Source organism: Monodelphis domestica, chromosome 1 (assembly GCF_027887165.1).
Source record: "Monodelphis domestica isolate mMonDom1 chromosome 1, mMonDom1.pri, whole genome shotgun sequence".
Lineage (NCBI taxonomy): Eukaryota > Metazoa > Chordata > Mammalia > Didelphimorphia > Didelphidae > Monodelphis > Monodelphis domestica.
The window spans coordinates 604,343,527-604,357,747 of NC_077227.1; the positions used below are offsets into that span (position 1 = coordinate 604,343,527).

A 14,221-nucleotide genomic window follows, 5' to 3' on the forward strand; every position below is an offset into this window, starting at 1 on the left:
TCTCAACCCCATGCTAACAACATACAGCCTAATGGAAAGCATCATCATCCCAAGCTCCCTTGCCCAACTCTCTGTTTTTAAAAATAGATGAAATTACATATGGCTAGCCAGACTTTCCAGCCAGTCATTTGGTATGTTACATTCTTCCTTTAGAGTCTTTTTCCACTGTGTGAGAATGGCAGCAGGGAGAAATGGAAATGTCTTTCTTCTGACCTGGTTTTCTGGAGAGTCTCCTTTACTGATGCTTTTCCTGAAAGGGGGTGACTGTCCTGCTTAGAGAGCATATGAGATGGCTAGACACTTTCATACGTGTGTGTGTGTGTGTGTGTGTGTGTGTGTGTGTGTGTGTGTGTGTGTGTGTGTGTGTGTGTTGGGACTGTCGTGTGCTCATTCATTTAAAATATTCATCCATACTACACATGACGTGTTGTTTTTGCCGCACCAGCGGTGCCCCATAGAAGGCATTTTAGTGCTGCTGATTTTGCCCTGTGTATGGCACGACTTCATCATGGCACAGTTCTGCATTTCTGAATTGAAGCCAGTGACATGTACGGGAAAAATTCGTTGGAAGTTTCATGATCTCGTTCTGCTATTACACAGCAGTTTAAAGAGCTATTTCCTGAGTAACTTGAAATTTTGATCCAACTCAAGTCAGCAGGCATTTATTAATCTCATATCATGTATCAGCTTCTGTGCTGCCTAGCAGCTCAGAAGGGAAGTTCATGGTCTTTCTACAGCTCAGCAATGGAGCTGCATGTGCTATGCACGGCCAAGCCTATAGAATAAGGACACAGCCTTGAAACATTGACAAAGGGAAAAGCACCAAGTTTTGTCTCAATGAACTGACTTCTCTGGTGTTTGTAATTGTTGTTGTTTTTTAACAGTTACCTTCTGTCTTAGATTTAATGCTGTGTGTTGGTTCTAAGGCAGAAGAGCAACCAGGGCTGCGCAATGGGGGTAAAGTTTACCAAGAACTGGTTGAGCACTTATTTGCTGAATATTATCTGAATACCAGTGAGATTCAAAAGAAGATATTATGGCCTTTGCCCTAAAGGCTTTGGATTTTAAATTAATGAGAATTCAACAGAGGATGGCTAGATATTTGGCCAGCCATACGTTATTTCATCTACTTTTCAAAATACAGAGCGTGCTGGGGCAGCTAGGTAGCAGAGTGGATAGAGATCCAGGCCTAGAGATGGGAGGTCCTGGGTTCAAATTTGACCTCAGATACTTCCTACCTTTGTGACCCAGGGCAAGTCACTTAATCTGATTGCCTAACCCTTCTACCTTAGAACTGATAGTAAGACAGAAGGCAAGGATTTTTAAAAATAATAGAATTGATCAAGGGATCTCAAGAAAGGATGATGCTTTCCATTAGGTTGTATGTTTTTGCCATGGGGAAAAAGAAGAATTTAAGTGAAAGACATGATATAGAGAGCTAGTTTGTTTTCCTGCTCTTCCTAACTAAAGGCTTCAGAGTGACAAAATCTTTGCCCAACCAAATATTTCCATCCACTGGTTGGGGAGAACAATGAAGACTATAGTTTGACTTGAGCAAAGGTGATGTTTTTGAGAACATTGGAAATAAAGTTAAGTTTCAAGAAATAAAGCAGAGGCTAGATCATGAGGGGCTTGAAAAGCCAGCTTGAGGTGTTTGGAACCCTTATGATAAGGAACAGTTGTCAATTTCTAAGCTAGAAAGAAACATGATGGAAGGAAAGTTTTTAAAAGCTTCCCGTGGCAGGAAGGAGGATGGCTCGGGACCCAAGGATGCCACCTGTCATTCCCTTAGTGCTAGGTGCTGGTGACAGTGACAATGGGGAAGGAAGGGCTAGTCTGAGAGTCTGAGCCTTTTGCCATCCCTCCCAGGGACATCCAGACACATAGCATGGCAGTTCTTGAGTTCTGTGAGCTCCGCTGGGGTCCTAGCCTGGTAAGCCCATCTGGCACTCGGGGATCATTCCCTCCTCTGAACTGCTGCAGCCTTTACTATTGGCACCATTTGTTGAGTCTCTACCCAATGTTGCCCTGTATTGTTGTCTTGTTACACATCTGGCATGACTCCCCAACCATGCTGTGAGTCCTTTGAGGGAGGGGACCGTGTCTCATTCTTTCTTACACAAAGGAAGCACTTTAAAGCAAACCAGAACAAATAAACAAAACCAACAAGAATGAGATGCTGCTGCTACACAGATTTTAACTCTGAAACTTGAGGCACTTCCATAGAAGACTATTTGGAAAAACCTCTTTGGCATAGTTTCTACCTACTGGCTCTCCACCTTTTATCATAAAATTTTGCAACCACTCGGGGCTTGGGAAGCAGGTTTTACTGCCCTCAGTCCCAGGGCTTTTGCTTATGCATCAAAACTGGCTCCTTCTAAACCTTGTGATGCCTTTAAAAAATCATTTGATGATGACTCATTGTGGAGCTACTTTAAAAAAACAGCAGTCCTTGATTTCTTTTAGAGATACAAGGGGGGAGGGAAGATAAGGGAATGGGGAAAGAAAAGATATTTTAAAAACACCAAGTCAGGGAATTAGCCAGTGTGGCAAACTCCATATGTTTCCTTTTGTTAATATGCCGAGGCAGCTTCCTTCTCCAAGAGGCCCTGCATGTCTGAGACACAGCTCTGATGCAGAACTGTAGAAAGGCCATTGACTTCTCTTAATGTTTCTTTTGCACAGACTTCCCCAGCCTGTTGGGAGGAGTCTCATGCAGTTCTTGCAAGTTTTCCAGAAAGGCTCACCTGAAGTGATGAGAGTTTAGTTTCTTGCACTGCTACCCTTGGCAGCAACTACCTAGGAAGAATTACTGAGCAAACTGACATGAGATCATGAGAAAGAGGGACTTAGAAATGGCACTGAAGTGAATGTGCTGCAAATACTCAGCAGCTCTGTTCCAGGGACTACTGTCTACTTGTGCCCTTTGTCCCTCCCCCTCCCAGGATCCCTGCCTCCTTCAGGACATTACTATTCATCTTTATCCTTCTTGTATCTTCAGCCTCTCCCCATCCACTTAGCCTTTTCCCCACTGCCTGCAAGTTCACCACTCCTTTTCATCCTTAAAAAAACACTCATATACATACACACCCACACAAAAGGCTGTTCTGATTCCATACTCTCATTAGAGGAGTTCCTGGTTTCACTCTATCCATCTACCAGACTAGGACTCTTGCCCCTAACTGCCTCCATCACAGATTTCAGCCCCATCATCTGTGGCCATGGCCGATGTACTTGAACATTGATGTTGATAATGAGCCCCTGGGCCAAGTTCCTTTTGAGTTATTTGCAAACAAGTTTTAAAAGATTCCAAAATGAATGATTATAAAATAAAAAGTAGACTATACCAGGAGTGCAGAAGGGGAAGGAGAGGAACCAAACACTACACACCGAACCTCTTAGGGGTCTAGGAAACTCTTTAAAATGACAGGTTCCAGAATCATTGTTTTCCACTTTGTAGTTACCTCATTGAGAGTTCCCAAATACAAATGAAATTATAGATCTAGAAAAAATAAAAAAGAGGTTTCAAACAAACTGAAACAACTTTCCCTTGACCTTGTTACCACTCTTTTTTAGGCTATCCATTTTGCTTTCTTCTGTCATTGTCAAATTTAATAGAAGAGTAGTCTCCATTCATTGCTTCCTTCAATCCATTCTTCATTCAACTCCTTGCAATCTGGATTTTCCTATCTCCATTGTACTGCAATTGTTCCATTATATGCCATTGTTTGACCTCTTTAATTGCAGTATCTCATTTCCTTTTTTCAGTGCTCATTGCCTTTGGCTTCTTTTTAGTATTCAACACTGTTGACTATGTATTGAAATTGTATGACTTTTGTGCCACAACACTTGCCTGAATCTCTCCCACCTCTCTGATAACTTTTTATCTTTGTCATTGGTTCCAGTTCTTTGTCCTGCTCTATTCCATCTTTGATTCTTTTCTGTTGCTGAATACCTCTTTCTCGGTGTTCTCCTTGGCTTGAATTTTAGCCTCTAAGCAGATGATTCTCAAAAATCCAGACCCCAACTGCCAATTAGACATTGCCATCTGGATAGCCCAAAACATCTCAAACTGAAAATGACCGGATCGGAACTTACATCCTTCCCTTTGAAACCCATCCCTCCTTATGATTTCTCTGCTTACGTTAGTAGTATAATTCTCCTAGTTACCCATCCTCCTAATCTTTATTTTATTCCTAACATCCAAAAAATGACTAACTAATATTGATTCTACATCTGCACTTTCTCTGACAGTCATTCTTTTCTTTCAATTCTCTGTCACATAGAGTACTATAATTATCTTCTAGCCTGTTTCCCCACCCCCATACTCTTCCCATTCCAACTTTCCCCATACCCCATTGCCAGAATAATCTTCCCAATCCTCGTTTTGATTACATCATCTGTTCCCCTAACCCAGCTCAAAAAACCTTCAGTGGTTCCAATTGCATACAGAACAAATTCCAAACTGCTTCTGCCTACATTATCTCACACAATACCCCCCTTCTAAGCTCTTTATACCTCCTAAACTAGACTACTCCCTATCCTAAAATGGCCCTTGCTTTCTTGTCTGTCTTTTTGTCCTTGTAGCTAAAAACCTCTAGCCCAAATGCCCATCTCTTCCTGTTAAGCTGCTTCCCATCCTTGAAGCCCCACCTCAAATGGATCTCCATAAAACTATCCCTTTTCTCCTTTCAAGCTGGGAATGAGCAGCCCTTCCTATGGACCCTCAGAACTCTTTGCTCATTGTTCCAATGAATTAGTATATTCTGCTTTCAGTTACTGTTATTTGCCTACATGTGCTCTATCTTCCATCAGAGAATAGAATCCTTGAGAGAAGCATTTAAGTCTCATTTGTCTATATGGCTTCTCCAGCACTAAACATTTCCCCTAGGCCATGATAATAGATTTGTTCTTTGATATATCTAGTAAAGGTGAAATTGAAAAGGAGCTTCACCTAACAAAAATAGATGAATTCCCATTTATAATCCAAGTCACAGAGCCCACCATGATGTCTCAACTCCTTATTCTCTTGTTAACTAAAAATGACATTGAGCAAGTTCTTAATTAATCAGTAAACATATATTAAATACCTACTATGTGCCAGGCACTGTGCCAAGCACTGGGGATACAAAAAGTGGTAAAAGACAGACCTCATCCTTGAGGAGCTTTTAATGTAATGGGGGAGACAATGGGCAAATGATTATACAGTGCAAGCTATATACAGGATAAATAGGAAATAATTACCAGAGAGAAGGCTTTAGAATTAAGAGTAGTTTGGAAAGTCTTCCCATAAAAGATGGGATTTTAGTTGTGGCTTACTCTGGGCCTTGGTTTTTTGTTGTTTTTTTCCTATGAGAGGTTTAGCTATGTGATCTCTGAGATCCCTTCCAGAGCTAAAAATTTACAGGGTTTTTCAGTCAGTTTTTGTGAAAACACTGGTCAAATTCTAGATGTGAAATTATCTATCATAATACAGATAAGAAATTATATCACATCTCTCTTCTGACAACCTTCAATTACTGCAGGTAATCCTGAGATGACCACTTCAAATTAAGTGGTAGTAGTTATTATTCTCCTCTGCAAAAAAAAATAAAAAAGGCTTCTATTTATTTATTTTGTGTGTATGTGTATATGTGAATGAATCACATGCGCACATCCCATCCCTCCCCCCTGGTAAGTTTTTTGCCTGGGATGATGCCTGGCACAATGTTTATTATTTGATTTGAGCAGTAGTCAGTGACATTGTGTTGTTCTAGAATATCAGGGTTTCCAGCTAGCCTGTGCATGGTGTCAGCACACATTTAGGTTGCAGTTATAGGATGGTGGCCTGGTAGAAACAATATTGGATTTGGAATGACAGTAACTGAAGTCAAATTGTTCAAACTCTAATCTCTCCCTCCTTTCCCTTTTTTCTTCTCCTTCCTTTCCCTCTTCCCTTCCTTGCATAGCTGTGATAGGTTCTGTTCACTCCTCTGAACCTCAGTTTCCTTTTCTGTATTAAGAGAAGGCTAGACTAGATGACATCTGAGTTCCTTTCAAGCACCAAATCTATGAACCTGTGAATCTGTGACTTGGGCCAAGAAACCAGGTGAAGCTCAATGTATAGGTGGTCAATTTGGCCTTAAGAAATGAGGCTGTTGGTGGTTCAGTGAATAAAATGCTTGAATCTACATTTAGGAAGACCTAAGTCCAAATCCAATGTAGACAATTGTGTGACCCTGGGTAAGTCACTTAGCTGGTATTTGTCTCAGTTTCCTCATTTGTAAAATGGGGATCACACATTTCCCAGGGTTTTTATGAGGATCAAATGAAATAACATTTGCAAAGTACGTAGCAGTGCCTGATGCACAGTAGGCACTCTATTTTATTGTTCTATCATGTCTGACTCTTAATGACTCCCCTTTGCAGTTTTCCTGGCCAAAGTACTGGAGTGGTTTGCTATTTTCTCCTCTAGTTCATTTGATAGATGAGGAAACTGAGGCACACTGGGTTAGGTGACTTGCCTGGGATCACCCAGCTAGTAGGTGTCTGAAGACAGATTAGAATTTAGGAAGAGGAGTCTTCATGACCCCAGGCCCAACACTAGCTACTGTGCTACCTAGCTGCCCCAGGCATTCTATAAATGCTGTCTATTGTTAGTAGTAATATAGGATGAGGAGTTTAAAGGGGGCTCAGTGTAGGGAAAATATCCTTATATTTCAGCTCCTACCAGAGGAAGGTCCTGTTCTAGAATGGAAGTGAAGCCTGTTGTTTTAGGAGAGAATGAAGTGATGTTCCTAGGAGATATGAAATGCTGAGCCTTGTGGAGGGAGAAAGAATGAAGGATTTGGGCAATTCAGCAATACTGAGGAGCCCTCATGGTGTAGAGTGTGTGTGAGAGAGAGACAGAGACACAGAGGAGGAAGGAGACAGAGACACAGAGAGGAGGAGGGAGACAGAGACACAGAGAGAAGGTAGGGATTAGAGGGGGGAAGTGACTTGAGTTGTTTGTTTTTAACTCTTACCTTCCTCAATACTGAGTATTGAGGTATCCAAGGTAGCAAAGCAGTAAGGGTTAGAAGGTGGGAGTTAAATGACTTGCCCAGGGTCCCACAGCTAGACAGTGTGCGCAGCTAGATTTGAATCGACGACTGAACTTTTTGGTTGCCTCGGCTCCTGTTATTTAGCAGTTTGTAATCCATGATAGCCATGACAGCTCAAGTGTCATTCTGAGGGGGGTGGCAGGTAGGAGGTCAGTTTTCCCTGGGAGGACTAGGTCAGAGGAACTAGCCGTTATAAACTACCAGGGGGCAGTTGCCATGAGGCGCTCTGGCCAGGGCCAGGGCCTACATTCTTTCAGGCTTTAGAAATCCACATATTTGCTTGTAAACAAGTTTCAGCTGAAGAATAAATGAAGGTTTAAGCTGTTTGGAGTCTCAGACAGGCATGGGTTGCTCTACCTGGGAAGGGACTTCAGAGAATACCTAATCTGAACCTCGAGTTTTATAGAGGAACCTGGGGTCCAAAAAGCTCACATGTCTGATCAGTGGGAGAGCCTAAATTCTGAGCCTAGGTTTCCTGATGCTCGGTCCTGGGCTCTTTCCACTCTGGCTTGCCTATTTATTATATATGAGGGTACATCAAGGACACTTGTAAAATGCTTTGTAAACCATGAAACGTTATTTAAATGTTAGCTCATTATTAGTATTGTTATGACAGCAGCTCCCATCCTTTCCCCCTTCACTCTCTAGCAATTCTGCAGTGTCAGAGTAATAATGCAAGGAACAAGGCTGTGGTATGAGATGACTCATAGAATTCTCACAACCCAGACTTGGAAGGGATCTCGGGTCACTCAGAGCCTCCCTCCATCCCTGATCACCCATATTCGTCTTGAATTTGGCGTTGGAGAGGGAACTCTTGAGGAGGGGAGCTCATACCTCTGTTGCTGAACAGTCCTCAGGGTTGGTTCTTTATTCTGCAAGCTGCCTCTCGGGCTTCCCCACAGCAACTCGGAATAAACTGATTGATGTTTGACAGATGGCTTGAAATTTTAAGATCTTTCATTTGCTCTTTCTCTGGACCCCTCTTTTTTTAGGCTGGGGTGATTCAATAGGAACGCCAACAGAACCGGGAATGACCTATGATGCTCTACATGTTTTCGACTGGATAAAAGCAAGAAGTGGTTACAATCCTGTGTATATTTGGGGCCATTCACTGGGCACTGGGTAAGATTTCCATTTAACTGTCATTCAATTGCCTGTGGAAGGAGGGAAGTTTGGGGGGTATAAATACGTTTAAAATGGTCAGCCTGTCTAAATCTATTGCTCAAGCTCTATTTTCTGTGGGCATTTCTGAGGCTTATCTTCTAGGTATTTTACGAAATTCAGAGGCAGAATAGTGCAATTAATAGCATACCAGGCTTAGAATCTGGCAGACCAGTGTTCAGATCCAACCTACAGTGAAACTCTGATACTTTCTTGCTGCATGACCTTAGGAAATTCAGATAATTTCTTTGTGCTTAAAGCAAGTCATCTCAGTTTAAAAGATTTCCCTAGCCTGTGTGTGAAGGGAATTTTAAGAAAATCCTTTCTTAGAATCAATACTGTATATTGGGTCTAAGGCAGAAGAACAGTTAAGACTAAGCATTAGGGTTCAGTGATTTGCCCAGAGTCTCACAGCTAGAAAGTGTCTTGAGACCAGATTTGAACCCTGGACCTTCCATCTCTTGCCCTGGCTCTCTGTCTTCTGAGCTACCCAGCTACCTTTATGAAGGGAATTTTGATAAGAGCAATCTCATTTTAGTTGAAGAAATCACGTATCCTTCTCTCATACTCAGATAGTTTCCCCACTTTAATCTAGGAAGCTGATTAGTGTATGAAAGCCCAGTTAAAACCCTCAGTGCTTTTAGAGGAACAATCTCCTTATTCCTTCATGGAGGAAACCTGAAAGAGGGAAATAGGCATTTAGGATGGATTAGAAACAGCCTTCCGTAGGAAAGACTGAAACAGTGATTGTTTTCCTCCTGGAGGAACGGGAATGCTGAGCCTTGTATGCCAGTGAGGGCAGCCATGAGAGTCAGGGATTTGGACCTATCACTGTGCCTGCATGTGAGAGAGAAGGTTGGGGAGAATGACCAATACTGGCCACTGACTCTGAACAGGAACTGGGTAGGTTTACATGAGAACTTATTAGGCCTTAGATAGGCTTCAGTGTTTATATCCTCATCAAAAAGATTCATGGACAGCTAGGTGGCTTAGGGGATAGAATGCTGGGCCTGGTACTGGGAAGACCCATGTTCAGCTCTGCCCCTCACACACTTACCCAGCTGTGTGACCCCGGTGAGTCCCTTAACTTTGACTTAATCTTAATTAAAATCCTTAAATGTGCCTTAATCTCCTGGGGAAAGAAAGGGCAAACCAGTCCAGTATCCTTGAGAAAATCCCACAGACAGTGGCCCACAGAGTCACGCAGAGTGGGAGATGACAGTGACAGAATAACAAAAATCTGTGCTCATAGAAGGAGGAAAGAATTCGCGGTGTTGGCTTAGATTTGAGATTCCCCTTTTGGTTATGGTGTTGAATCACTGGCCCTGGACTTGACAGTTGCCCATGTGTGTGAGAACAGACTAATGCCCAATTACCAAGATGCGGGCTGTGGTTTGGAAAGCATCACATTTTAAAGTGGAACAGAGCCCCCAGGAGACACTTGACTGACTTATGCAGATAAGGAGGGCTACCAGACTTGAACAAGGGGAGGTGAAAATAGGGATAATGGCCTGCAGGAGTTCTGCTCCTCCACTGCAGAAACATAATGCATATTTGTGAGAAGAAAACCTACGGAAGTTGAGTCCTAGACATATAGTGACCACTTGGCTAGTTTTCACCTTTTAAATTTGGGAATGCATTCTAAAAGAATCCTCAAACTCCAACTCCACCTCCCTCCATTAGAGCTAGCATTTACAGTGCCTTAAGGTCTGCAAAGGCTCTCTAGCTATTCTCAGATGATCCTCGCAGCAGCCCTGGGGGGTGGGCGCTTTTACTTATTTGTCCCTGGCTTATCCCTCCTCCACAGGAGATTCAAAGTCAGCCAAAACAGCACCTGCCCTCAAGGGGCTTACATTGTGATGGGGAGACAGTGTGTAAATATCTAGATCTGGACAAAATGGGGAGGCCAGCCTAGAGGGGAGGGCCTTTTACAGATCAATTTAAGTTGTGTTGTGCAGTCTGTGCCTGGAGCTGCAAAGAGGAGCTCATCAGAAAGGCTAGCTCCTTCGGTAAAGGGGTCTTCCTAGTATCCCCCTTTTCATGCCGCTGTAACTCCCATGGGAGCCACACATTCCTGGCCACTCGAAAAGGTAAAGGTGCCGCAGGATATGACACACCACCTAATTCCCATTGCCTCTATTAGCGAAGAGGAAAGAGACACGGGAGTTCTTCATCACTTCCTTCATAAAGGGAATTTTATACATACATACATTTGTATATCATATATATGTTTATGTGTATATATATATGTAGTATTATATATAGAAGGGATATTTGAAGAACTGAAATACCAGCTAAAAGAGAATGAGAGTCTAAAAGGGGACTGCTATGCTGTCTTGCTCAAAAAAAGATGAACGATGTACAAAATGGGCATCTTTCCCAGTGTGGCCTGGGTGCCACTTCAGACAAAGGTAACTGTCTCCCTGCCTGGACTGCCTGGGTTCAGAAAACATGCAACAATAAACAAGGATAAATATTTACTGAGTGTACATGGTTGGTCCAAACAATGTGCCTATTAGTGCTTCCTGAGCCATGAATCATGACATTCCAAGTAGTCTCTCGAGAAGTAATAAACGGGCTTCCCTAGGTCTTGCCTTCTTTTAAATGGAAAGGGTGTCATTCCTTCCTGACAGGCTTTATGCCATGGCTCTGTAGCAAAAGGCAAACAGTGGTCATTTAGGAAGATGATTTGCCCATTACCATCAAGAGGGTTTATCGGTCCTGGGGCATGGGGTGAAGTGAGGCCCTGCCAGGAGAGATCTCAGCAGGCACAGATGCTGCCCAAGGGCGATTGAGGTTCTGAGCCTCTCTGCAGGACCCCCAGGAGGTCTTGCAGTGAGTATTTCTCCACGTGGTCATGTTAAGATCATAGGTCACCTTCCTGAAAAAGCTGCACATGTTCCCCTCTGACAAATTAGAGTGCCGTCTCTTTCAAAAAGAAATCCTTGAAAGGAAAATTATCATTTCATTGATGATTCTGTTTGCTTAAACCGTTCTTGTCTTGATTGGGAAATAGAAAAGGATTAACTTTTATTCATAATTAATTTGTTTACCTGTTTTCTTTCTAGAGTTGCAACCAATTTAGTAAGGCGCTTATGTGAACGAGGTAAGAACATTTAAAATCATTAATTTAATGACCACTATAACTTTTATGTGGCCATTGAAGTATCATGTCACAAAATATATGTTTATCCCTTGTTCTGAGGACATATTATGTGCTTATTAAATGAGATAGATTCTCTCAAAGAATATTCTTCATCACAAGAAAGTTTGGTTTCACCAGGTCTTCCTGACTCAAGTTTGCAGGTTGGTGAGGGCCCTTCCCGATAAGATACTTTTGAGGGTGAAATAAGCATCTGTCATACAGATAGAATTGTCGCTGTGTTTTTTCATTGGTTCTGAAATGCTGATTGGATCCTACCTCTACCTGGTCTGTTATGTGTATTCCTTTTAAGTTTCTTTTCCTCCTTATCCTCTTTTAGACCTGATATATGAACTCCCAAAGCAACTTGATTTTGTTTTTTGATAGTTCTAATTTCCTGAGAGATTTTTTTCCTCACATAGAGCCTAAATCTGTAGAAATTCCTTCCTTCCTTCTTCCTCCCTTCCTCCTTACCTCCCTCCCCTTACCTTCCATCTTAGAATCAATACTGTGTATTAGTTCCAAGACACAAGAGCAATAAGGGATAAGTGGTGGGGGTTAAGTGACTTGCCCAGGATCGCAGAGTTAGGAAGAATCCAAGGCCAGATCTAAATCCAGGACTTCCCATCTCTAGGCCTGACTGCCAATCCATCAAGTTTTCTAGCTGCCCCCTAAATTTTGCTTTCTTAAACAAAACACATTTCTTGGTGGCATGTCAGCTCTACTCTGGCATATGCAAATGACTTATGGCTCTTAATTTTTTGTTTTTTAAGAAAAACTAAAAATAGTCTAACCCCTCAGTGTTAGCTTCTCTCTCTGTATGGGAGCTGTTCCTGAAGCCAAATGTAGCCAGAACTCATACATTTCACATCCGTACCCTCTTTGTATTTACTTTCTAAGAGAGCCATACAGAACCAGGTATACTCGGCTCCTCCTCTCCCTTCCACCTCATCTGTAAACAACAATATTGAAAGAACCGCTGGGGTTGAGCTAAGAAATGAGATCCGGAGTCTGTCTGACCCAGTGGTAATAAGTTGGCTCAATCTTTTGACTTCTCTTCCTGTTACCTGTGTGACCTTGCATAAATGAGTCCCTTCACTTCCTTCCTTTCAGGGTTTTTATTTTAAAAATGAACATTGCTGTGCTCGCCCTCCCCACTTTGGGCTGGGAGGATCATAGAATCCCATTTGTCAGGGAGTCACTGCCAGAATCCTAAATGTTATCGAGTGCCCGCTCTGTGCCAGGCTGCTTTGATCCTCACGACAACCCTGAGAGGCAGGCTCTCTTGTGATCCCATTTTATAGCTGAGGAAAGTAGAGCGAGGGAGGCGAAGTATGTTGCCCAAGGCCAGCCAGCACCAAGTGTCAGAGTCTGTGTTTGAATTCAGCTCTTGCTGACTCTTGTCCAGCACCCTCTCTGCCTCCTCTGCTCCCTTTCATCCCTGAAAAAGCAAAGACTGCAAAGACAAATTTTAGATCAAGTTTCCAACCAACAAGAGCAAGCCTTTCTGTACAGCCCACCCAGCCAGTAAGGATCCGTTCTTTGCTTGCAGACCGCTTCCGGAGCCCCTTCCTCTGACTAACCCTGGGATTGCAAGTTGTCCTTCCTTCCATTGAAAATCTGCCTCTTTGCAGTTTCTGCCTCTTGCTTTGTGCCCATGGGGGCCAAACAGAGCAGCTAATCCTTCTCTTCCATGACAGCCTTGGAATACTTAGAAGGTTGCCATTACATTCTTTTAAGACTTTCCCTCTCCTGCAAAACGTCCCAGGTCCCTCTTGTGGCCTTCCTGCGGGCTGCTGACCCTCCTTCGGGCACACTTCCTTATCGCATCAGTGTTGGCACGTGCACAGAAGAACTCTCACCTTGTTCCTGCCCTGGATCGGGGCCACAGCTTGATAAGAGTGGGACGACCTGGGCTGTGGACCAGTGCAATCCTGGGTTGGCTCAGGGTGTGCCCAGGGTCAGGTGTTCTCACTCAGTCATGCTTGAATTCCAGACTGCTTTTAATGGTGATTGTGCTCTTTCCCTTCTGATGAAGCTGTTGGACTAGCCCTGAGCTCTGATGGCTTCTCCCGCCCTGAGTCAGTGCTCTGGGGGGTCAAAGCCATCAGCAGAACGTGCGGAGGCTGTACCACAGCCACATCGCTTCATCTCCCTTTGTCTGGAAAGGACTTTTCTGCACCTACTTGGTCACGGTTTTTTGATCTGGTGCCTCCGAGGGCAATTAAAAATGTCATTTACCAGGGCTATTGCATGATCGTGTTTTCTCTTTCCCCCGCGTTTAGAAACTCCTCCAGATGCCCTCATATTGGAATCTCCATTCACAAACATACGTGAAGAAGCAAAAAGCCATCCGTTTTCTGTGGTAAGTATGGATTTTTAAATTGATTTTCCTAGTTTAATTTTTTAACAGAAGCCAACACATGCACCTGCAAACAGATGCTGGAGCACCTGTATAAAGAGACCTAAGGTAACAAATGTTCTTTCCCAAACCATGACAAGGGGAAGAAGCTAGATCCCGAGAGAGACTTTTTTATACATTCTGTCCAGCTAGATAAATTGGCATTCGTGTCCTTTTGAGAAATGGGAAGCCCAGTCTTTTGGCAATCTCCTTTGGGAAATATTTTTTAAAAAGAATTTAAAGGGCAGTCACACGTATTAGAAGATTATTGTATTTGTTCTCTGAGCCCACTTTTCTTCCCTTTATCTTCACTTCCCATCCTGCCAAGTGTACACACTTGTAAATTGTAACTTATCTAAGATTATAAACTGGAATTGTGAGTTTAAAAGAAAACATTCTTTGGTCCAGGCAGATGGGATTGTGGGAAGATCAAGA

The 14,221-nt window shown here is 42.9% G+C and overlaps 1 protein-coding gene across 13 annotated transcripts in view; it reads left to right on the forward strand.

Moving 5' to 3' along the window:
* The window catches only part of ABHD12 (abhydrolase domain containing 12, lysophospholipase), a 145,239-nt gene that overhangs the window by 123,918 nt on the left and 7,100 nt on the right, over positions 1 to 14,221 (forward strand). For all 13 annotated transcript variants that reach the window (XM_056813794.1, XM_056813795.1, XM_056813798.1 and 10 more), the window contains 3 exons: positions 8,075 to 8,204; positions 11,312 to 11,349; positions 13,671 to 13,750. In XM_056813794.1, the coding sequence (XP_056669772.1) occupies positions 8,075 to 8,204; positions 11,312 to 11,349; positions 13,671 to 13,750 (248 nt within the window). The remainder of the gene's footprint in view (positions 1 to 8,074; positions 8,205 to 11,311; positions 11,350 to 13,670; positions 13,751 to 14,221) is intronic.